General features: G+C 29.7%; 2 protein-coding genes across 4 annotated transcripts; one reads left to right on the top strand and one right to left on the bottom strand.

Annotated features, from left to right (window-relative positions):
• On the top strand, positions 1,472 to 5,413 carry LOC107638328 (non-specific lipid transfer protein GPI-anchored 2). Its single transcript, XM_016341552.2, has 4 exons — positions 1,472 to 2,081; positions 3,172 to 3,219; positions 4,467 to 4,523; positions 5,053 to 5,413. Exons 1-4 carry the CDS (start codon positions 1,727 to 1,729, stop codon positions 5,193 to 5,195), a joined length of 603 nt encoding a protein of 200 aa, XP_016197038.1. The 5' UTR covers positions 1,472 to 1,726; the 3' UTR covers positions 5,196 to 5,413.
• LOC107638327 lies at positions 5,606 to 8,992 on the bottom strand. 3 transcript variants are annotated; one of them, XM_016341550.2, is made up of 5 exons: positions 8,648 to 8,992; positions 7,625 to 7,689; positions 7,483 to 7,543; positions 6,610 to 6,756; positions 5,606 to 5,906 (listed from the first exon to the last, which is right to left on the bottom strand). In XM_016341550.2, the coding sequence occupies exons 1-5, from the start codon at positions 8,880 to 8,882 to the stop codon at positions 5,785 to 5,787; spliced, it is 630 nt and encodes a 209-aa protein (XP_016197036.1). In that variant the 5' UTR covers positions 8,883 to 8,992; the 3' UTR covers positions 5,606 to 5,784. The 3 variants fall into 3 exon arrangements, with proteins under 3 accessions (XP_016197036.1, XP_016197037.1, XP_016197035.1); XM_016341551.2 differs by having other exon boundaries at positions 5,606 to 5,909; positions 6,610 to 6,747; XM_016341549.2 differs by having other exon boundaries at positions 5,606 to 5,909; positions 8,648 to 8,991.

Below are 9,076 nucleotides of genomic sequence, written 5' to 3'. Positions count from 1 at the left end.
CTTTTAGGTAAAGTATTAAATTGATTCTCTACATTAAGATCTAATTCTGTTTTGATCCTTAAAATTTAAAGTATTCTATTTAAATTCAAAAAAAAAATTATTTAATTTCATTGTAGTCATATTGTAAAATTAATGTTAAATAATTAAGGTCACTATTCCACCAAATCTTAATGTCTTTCTCTGAATAAGAGGTACAAACTCGACAGGCACACTATCCACAACGAATGCATCACCGCGAGCTACTAGTCTTAGTTCAAGCATATGAAGAACATTTTCGAGAATTCGTTTTTCGCAGAAAAGTTCACCTGTGGCAACGAGAACAAAGTCATTATCACCTCTATCCTGAAAAATTACTCTCGACATTCGAAGAGTTTGGTTATATAAATTTTATATAACTAAAATTGAGTTTCATTAATTATTAACATTGACTTCACGGCAGGGTTATATTGAAATTAAATAAAATTTTTTTGCATTTAAATAGAATACTTTAAATCTTAGAAACTAAAACAAGATTAAACCCAAACATAGAAGACCAATTTTTTATTAATAAATTTAACTTGTATTTTCAAAGTACTTATTAGTTAACAAAAATACTATATACACCCAAATTAGTCACTAAGGTAACGTTTATTTTAAGGTACTGAAACAGAGACTGAGAGATGGAGACTCAGTATCATGTTTGTTGGTTCAGAGACTGGTACTAAAATTTCTGTTTCTGTCTTTAAAATTTCAGTATTTCAGTACCTCCAAAATATAGGGACATAGAGGACTAAAATTTTTAGAGATGGAGACTGAAACTTTAATAACATTTTATACCTAAAATACCTTTATTTTAATTAATTAATTTTAATTTTATCCTTTATGCAAATTAAATTAGAGTTTTATTCTTGTTTCAATTTCTGTCTCCAATTTTACACGAAACAAAATACTGAAGTTTATTTCAATCTCTGTCTTTCCGTCTTTGTCTTTCCACCAAACGCTACCTAATGTATTTATGTATAAATACATGTGTAATTTAATTTATTTTCAATGTATATTTATATTCTAATATGTATTTTATACTAATAGTTGATTTTAGTAGTTAATTTTAGTGTATATGTAACATAGTTCATTAGTTGAATCATAAAAAAAAGGTGAATGCTATGGTGCCTAAAAAGTGATGCCTATTTATTAAAAAGAATTAAAAAATAATATTTAATTTAAAAGATATAACAATAAATAATTTTTAAAAAATCAAAACTTACTACAAAAAATAAAATAGACAAAATTTAGGCACCAACTCATAGACACCATAGAATTGGCCAAAAAAAAATAGGACATGAATGTAACCAAATTTATTTTAAAGGATCTATATTTTTATATTTTATATTTTATTTATGAAAAAAAAAATCCTAATTTTGGATCGAACCGTTCTCGCCTTTAATTCAAAGAGGGTGGAAGTTGCATCAATAGATGTGAATAGAGAGAGAGAGAGAGAGAGAGAGAGAGACAAAGAGAGGTGGCATCAGCATGGTACACAATGAGTTGGTTGGCTGTTAATTTCAATAAATTCAGCCACCTAAAGTTAGGGAACCGGTTTCCAAGTGAAGAAAGTCACTCTTGTATTTATTTATAGTAACGAGATAGAACCTACCACCCTCTCTCCCTTCATAGCCCCAAATTTTAACCACCCAAGCCAGCTTTAAAAGAATCTCTAGTTGTTGTTGGAGAAGATCAAAGGAATCAAATGGGCGGTGGGTGCAGAGTGGCGGTAGCCCTTGTGGCTTTAGTCCTGGCGATGGCAGCAAGCTGCGGAGAGTGCGGTTCTCCGGCGGCAGCTCCGTCGCCGGCGGAGAACGTGTGCTTCACGGCATTGCTAAACATGTCAGACTGCCTGTCATATGTGGAAGATGGGAGCAATGAAACGAAGCCAGACAAAGGGTGCTGTCCTGAGCTGGCAGGGCTGATTGATAGCAACCCGATCTGCCTGTGTGAGCTGCTTGGGAATCCTGACGCCGTTGGAATCAAGATTGATCTCAACAGAGCTCTTAAGCTTCCTTCTGTTTGCCGTCTCACCACTCCCCCTGTTAGCACCTGCTCAGGTATATCCATTTTCATTCATCACATCTTCAACTTAGTTTTAGCATTAAATCCATGAGAAAAGTTTATTATTAGTTCAAGAAAGTTGATTGCGAGTCTTTTCTATTTTACTAACTTGCACAAAAAAAAAATGAATATCCCATCCGCCTGACAATTATTTTGAAAAGGCAAAAAAAAAATAATATTGATTTTTTTTATAGAGAGACTAATCAGTCTCGTAAAAATAAATCTCAAGAGCCGAATTAGCATTTTTTTTGTCAAAGACTTCATTATCTTTTGAAGTAATTGTCAGGAATTATTTTAGGTTTTTCTCCAAAAAAAATAGAGCAAATAAACCATTGAAAAATTAATCTCTCAAAAAATACCAATAAAGTTTTCGAAAATAATAAACATTACATAAATACGAACAAGTTAATTTAAATAAAAAAATTTATTGATAATCTTTTTAAGATATAATCTATCTAAAGTGTAAATCTTCGTATGTATATTGAGTAAATGGTTAAATTAGTCTCTAAAAAATTACTAATTCTTTAAGTTGGTCTCCGAAATTTTTTTTAATCAAATTCGTTTCTTAAAAATTTTAAATTAGTCATGTTAGTCATTCTATTACTTTATTTGTTAATGATGTTAAAATTTGCTAATATAAAACATTGTTTTGGTTTGCCTAATTGCTAAACTGTTCTTAACTGCTACTTGAACTATTTGCTGTAACTGCTACCTGCTTGTGCTTTCTTTGTCTGTCTTGGTTATGTTTGTCCTGGCGTGCTACATTTGAAAATGAACCTTGGTACTGAATTAATGACTGTGTTGTTTGATTGTGTGGTTGGTTTCTGATTGAGATTTGCTTACGAGAAAGGAAAGACTTTGAATTTCTGAAAATGTTAAATACTGCCTCTTTGAAAAGGTTTTAAACGATTAGCTATTGGATTCTTTAAAAAATGAGTGATTTTTTAAAAGACTAATTTGAGAATAGATTTACATTATGTGTATTTATCCCTGTACTCAAAAAGATATTTTTGATTCTTTATTTCATTTTCAATTGAAAACAGCTGTTTTTGTCCCTGGTCTTAACAAGTGTTTCTTTTGTTACAGCTGTGGGAGTCCCTGTGTCCTTGCCTCCAAGTAAATCTGCATCACCAAGTAAGTTTTCCATCATTTGATTATTCTTTACTTTCACCGTTGTAATTATTTTACTTACAGGTTTTGTTAGGAAATGTTTTTGTGGCATTTGTTAAAATTATCTATAATAGAAATTTAAATTTTTTTAATAAATACATAATAAATTATTGATAAACTTCATTTTCCCTTAACAATACAAAGTACTTTACCATTTACTGTATTTTTTTAAAATAAAATTTGTTATTACCAAAACAATTGTATATTATTTAATAGGTTTAATTAAGATGGAGATCCCCGTAATATCTTTTAAATTTGTATATAGATTTTTAGGCATATTCTTGTAGGAAATTAATTGGAAAAACTTATAAATATTTTTTTTTTTTGAATTCATACATATTTAAGAACTATAAGGATAGTTAGGAGAATGAAATATGACTTCTAATCATTACTAATCTATATTTAAGTTTGTATAAAATAATTATAAAACATTTGTTTCCAAAAAAATAATTATCTTCTATTATACTTTTTATAATCACAAAGAACAAATAATTAAGCTTTCTTTAATTAAAAAAAAAAATTTGATATATGATAATACAGTCTAATTTGCAACTGAGTCCTTATTTTTACATTTTTTTTTTAAATTTAGTTCCTATAATTATATACTTAAGAATATTCTGATTCTTTTCAATTTTTGTGATGCTAACAATCTAATTAAAATTTTTTTATAAAATATGAAAATTTAATTACAAATTTTAAAATATAAGAATCTATTTATAAATTTAGTAAAATTATCTGAATCTTGAAAATAATTAATCCATATTAAAATATTAACTAATATTTTTCTAATTTTAAAATCCTTGTGATATGATATGTTAATAACTTAATATGAATGAACTACATTTACTAAAAGTATTTAACTTTTCCATTTCATGGAGTCTGTTGTTCTTTGCTAAAAATATAAGGGAGAGAAATGTAGTAAAGTAAAATTATTTGTCAAGGGAGGAGAATATAATTTACTCAAATTTCTTTTTTCTTAAAAAAAAACTTATAAACTTTCCTTTTTAATGCCAAAATAAAGTGTTGTAGCCGAAGATCAGATATATACTATGCGAAAATGTTTCATAACCAAAGAAAATTAGCCAAAAACAGCCATAATTTATCTTATTAAATGCTAAATAAGGCAAGTTCTTGCTGTATTTTTTGTCTCCCTAGCATTACCAACCGCATCTGTGCTAACTAATTTTCGTTTGTGTAAATAAATAATGAAGGTTTGGCACCAAAAGGATCAACCGCTAATTCTTCAAGTGGAGTTGCTCCTAGTCCCGGTATATATACCACTTGAATTTTATACACAGTTAGATATTCAATTCCTTATTAATCAACTTTGCATTAATATAGTAAAATTCACTTGGAATAGAAGTTATTGATCTTTGAGAAACTATGTTGAGGTTAAAGCCATCTTTGTGAAAGTAATAGTCTATATATAATATAGAGAAATTCTTGAGAGCCAACAATTTTTAGTAATTTTGGTTATTATTAGTCAATATAAATACTAAATTATTTTTAACAAATAAATTTTACTAATTCATGTCTACAAAATTAAAAAAACGTGGATACAAATTATATGCTTTTTGTGTACAAAACGTCTGTAAATATGAGTGTAAATTATTGCTAGCTAAAAATGATAATATTTACTAGCCATGTAACATTGCTTTATAATACAAAAATACTATTCGTACACCAGAATTAGTTACTAAAATCGGCCACCAGTGTATTTGTGATTTAATTTATTTTCAACGTGTATTTATAACAATTATTTTGGAGTTTTAACTTATTGTAAACAACAACATTCAGGTAATGCAAGTCCATCTTCAAATGAAGCTGCTGCAAGCAGCCCTTCAGGAAATAAAGATAATGCTAATGGAGCTCCAACCATTCAAGCCTCTGTCCTCACTTTCATTTTTGGCTTCATTGTCTCTGTCTCCATGTTCTTTTAGTTCTCCATTCTCAATGTCATTTAGTTTTATAGATATTCAATTTCTTGATTGTTTCTATGTGGTCGACTGCTTTTTCTTTGAAGCTTTTATTGTAATTTAATGCATTCTTCCAAATTAAATACTACTATTATTATGAATAACAATAGCGAATAACTCAAATTATTGAATTTTTCATTGTGTAAAGAAGAAGAGAAAACATACAAATAAAGCACAGTACTGCAATATAAGATGAATAAAAGGTGCACCAGAAGGAGTTAAATTGTGCTTGTACTTTTTTTTTGAAATAAATGAAATTTAAAGGTTTATTGAATCTTTGGACTTATGAGCAGTTGAATATGTGCTAGTTTAAGACTTTATGTTGCTGATGGCAATGTCAAAGATTTAATAAAATTTAAGCAACCACTAAGGCATCATGACAATATGATAAAATCATTTTCATCACAATATGCACACTTCTATTATTCTCAGTACACAAAACATGTATACCTGATGTAGCATGCACAATTATTATTATTTTTTTTTTCTTTTTTTGGTTGTTGTAGCATACACTATTCTAAGTAGAGCAGATACAAAACATACACCAGGATTTTCAACCCGTTTGAGCATTATCAGGTTCCTTATCAGTTTCTTCCGCAGCTTCTATTGCTTCATTGGTGTCTGCAGTTGTATCATCTTCGACCTTCGATACACGAAACATAGCCAGATGGGTGTCTCCTGACAAAAACGAAGCGAGATTATTGTAGTACTTTTTCTAGAGTAACATGAGCATTGAACAATTTTGATGTTCCAATTTCAGATTTGGTTTGAAATATTCTTCTAGAGTCCCTTTCCTTCTATGATTTTCTATATAATTTTGACAGAGTTATTCAAGAATAACAAGAAAACTAAGAATGTATGGCCTTTTAGGCAGTGTTTGTTTTGGGTACTAAGACAGAGACGGAGACTCAGTATCGTATTTGTTAGTTTAGAGACTGGTACTAAAATTTTTGTCTCTGTCTCTAAAATTTCAGTATTTCAATACCTCCAAAAAGTAGGGACACAAGAGACTGAAATTTTTAGAGATGGAGACTGAAACTTTAATAACATTTTATACCTAAAATACTTTCATTTCAATTAATTATTTCTAATTTTACCCTTTGTACAAATTTAATTAGAGTTTCATGAGCATGCACTCGTTTTTTCTTTCTTATAAGGAAAAAAAATAAACTCCTAAATGACATAGGAATAACCCCTTTTCCATTTAAATTCATTTATTCCGGGTATTATCCCATCTAACCTCTTCTTCCAACATATTTTATCACATACTTCTAAACATTGATAGCTAACTAATAGCCAAAAACAATAAATTCTAATGGTCTTCTAGCGTTCCTTAAGGAAAATAACCAAGTGAATAAAGATGTGTTGCAGTAGGTACCAAATGTAATATTACTCCCCGGAGATACAGTGGTAACTACTCCCGGTCTCAGCCGCTTGTCGTCGACGAATGTACCATTGGTGCTATCCAAATCTGTGACAAGAAGATTTCCTTGTTTCTTCTGAATGCGTGCATGCACTGCAGAAACTGCAAGTGTAAGAGCAAATTTTATATTTGACATCAGATCACTGAATTGGTTAATCGATAACAAAGCATAGTACACAAAGAATAAAACAGATGTGTCACAAAGTGGTACTTTTTGAGAAATGCTAAGAGCTATCAGAATTTATTGTTTTTGGTCGTTACTTAGTCATCATCCCAATTCTTTTAGGCTGCGTTTATTTACAGAGACAGGACATTGAGACAGGGACACAGAGACACAAAATTATATTTGACAGAAGAAACATGGATAGAGACAATATGTTCAGAGACACTGAATTAGTGTATTTTGTGTCCATCCTGATAGGAAAGACACGGAGACACTAACAAGGGACACAACTTATTTTTCATTTTTTTTCATTATTTTTGTTAATTTTTCATAATTATATTTTTTATTATTATATTTTTCATCTTAAATTTTTTGAATGAAAAAAAATGAGAATAAATTGGATTTTTATAATTTGTTCTAGTTTATCACCAAATAGAATACAATAACACAAAATTTTGTGTCTCTGTCCATCATTGTCTTATCCTATCCTATTCTCAGTGTCTTATCATGTCCTGTTCTTAAAAACAAACGCAGCCTTAGTGTAGTTTATTTGGTTTAGTAATCCAACAACATATTTTATCCTATACTTTTAAACATTAACGGCTAACACTGTGGCAAAAAACAATAAATTCTGATAGTAATCTAACATTCCTCGTACATTTTACCTGTTGCAACAGGAATCACCAAGTCAGCTTTCTCCGGAACGCGTCCAACTGTCACCTCACGCTGAATAATTCAAAAACAAGCTAGTTAATGTGAAGTATATTCAGCCATATAAAAGTATAATGATTCATATAAATCACTTACAGAAGCAATTTCATATGCACCTGGCATCTCAACTTTGAAGCCTATGTGCCTTGTATCTCCATCTCCTATCAATGCAAGTAGATCAGTTTTGTTTCCAATGTGATCAACCACTTTGTTAATCACAATCCTATTCAACAACTAGTGCTTTAAGCAGGTAACTGAAGAGTTCAAATGTATACCAACATTTTCATTTTGACAAAATAAATCTTCAAATGACAAAATGACCTAATCATTCAAAGTGATGGGTTAATGATTAGAGCATTTTATCAAACCAAATAGATATTTGAGTGTTCATTTTATCAAAAATAAATGTGTGAGTCCGTTTTGACAAAATCAAAATTTTAGATACCAAAATAACTTATAATAATAATAATAGAAAAATACTAGAGATTTTTTATGGCTCTCACTTAGGTTAATTCTTTTAGTTATGGAAATTCAGAATATGTTATGCTCAATTATGAAAAAATTGTGTGTTTTTTACGGATATAGAGATAAAAAAAATTAATTAGAATTTACAAATCTGGCTCAGTTTTGTTTTGAAAAGTGGAAACAAAACTTAGGATCTGATTTGGGGTAATAAAAAAATTTGAGCATTTGAAAATGATTTTTAAGGGATAAGTAAATCGGTGGATCAGTTTTGTTAAAAAAAATTGTAAACCACAAATCTAACTTTTAGATTTGTATTTTTTTTAAAAAAATAAAACTATAAATTTGACTTTTAGATTTGTGATATCTACTCCAAAAAAATACATCAAGTATCTACATTGCTAAAAAACACCACTTGAATCACAATGCTAAAAATAAAAAGCGTCTCACACTAAGTCATCAATTCTCTAATTCCAACCCAATAATATACTTTATTCCATTCTTTTAAACATCAATAACTAATTGATAATAAAAAACAATAAATTCTTATGGTCATCTAACATTTTTCGTAATAATAATTTTTCCGAGTTATGAGGTGATGGTAGATAGAGATGATGAAAGTTATTAGAGTGAGGGAAAAGATGGAAGTGAACTGACCAACTGGCTGAAGAAGCCATTTTTGTGAAGCATCAGAGGCTGAGGCGTGTATGGGTCCCAAACCCAGTCCCTTTGATTTAAGTCTGAGGCGTGGCAGCTGAGAAAAGAAGCACTTGTGGCTTACGCCTACACTTAGAGAAGTGGCATTTGAGTTTATGACTTGATACTTTGGAATTGTTCCAATGGATACAGGATGCACAATGCTTTCCATTTCATACCTTATCATATCACACATTCATTCTTACATGACGAGCACTTAGTTATGACTAAATCCCACCTCGACTCGTCTATGTGGCGCCCATTTAATGCTTCACTAGATTTTGGATAATATCTTCAATTCTTCATAGATGACCTATTCACTTTACTTTTTTTCTATTTTTCTGGACCCTCAATAGAATATTTAAATTATTTTGTTTCAAACAAAATAAA

The sequence above is a fragment of the Arachis ipaensis genome, chromosome B04, assembly GCF_000816755.2.
Source record: "Arachis ipaensis cultivar K30076 chromosome B04, Araip1.1, whole genome shotgun sequence".
In the NCBI taxonomy this organism is placed as follows: domain Eukaryota; kingdom Viridiplantae; phylum Streptophyta; class Magnoliopsida; order Fabales; family Fabaceae; genus Arachis; species Arachis ipaensis.
Note: the sequence above shows the minus strand (reverse complement) of the source record. Positions and strands in the feature narration are given on the sequence as shown.

What these genes read in the sequence shown, in the direction of transcription:
- LOC107638328 (XM_016341552.2), top strand. Translation starts at nt 1,727, where the DNA reads ATGGGCGGTGGGTGCAGAGTGGCGGTAGCCCTTGTGGCTTTAGTCCTG. An exon ending in CCCTGTTAGCACCTGCTCAG is followed by an intron (nt 2,082 to 3,171) that starts GTATATCCATTT and finishes CTTTTGTTACAG; the next exon opens with CTGTGGGAGTCCCTGTGTCC. An exon ending in TGGAGTTGCTCCTAGTCCCG is followed by an intron (nt 4,524 to 5,052) that starts GTATATATACCA and finishes AACAACATTCAG; the next exon opens with GTAATGCAAGTCCATCTTCA.
- LOC107638327 (XM_016341549.2), bottom strand. Translation starts at nt 8,882, where the DNA reads ATGTGTGATATGATAAGGTATGAAATGGAAAGCATTGTGCATCCTGTA. An exon ending in ATGGCTTCTTCAGCCAGTTG is followed by an intron (nt 7,690 to 8,647) that starts GTCAGTTCACTT and finishes TTGCATTGATAG; the next exon opens with GAGATGGAGATACAAGGCAC. An exon ending in GGGGAGTAATATTACATTTG is followed by an intron (nt 5,910 to 6,609) that starts GTACCTACTGCA and finishes CGTTTTTGTCAG; the next exon opens with GAGACACCCATCTGGCTATG.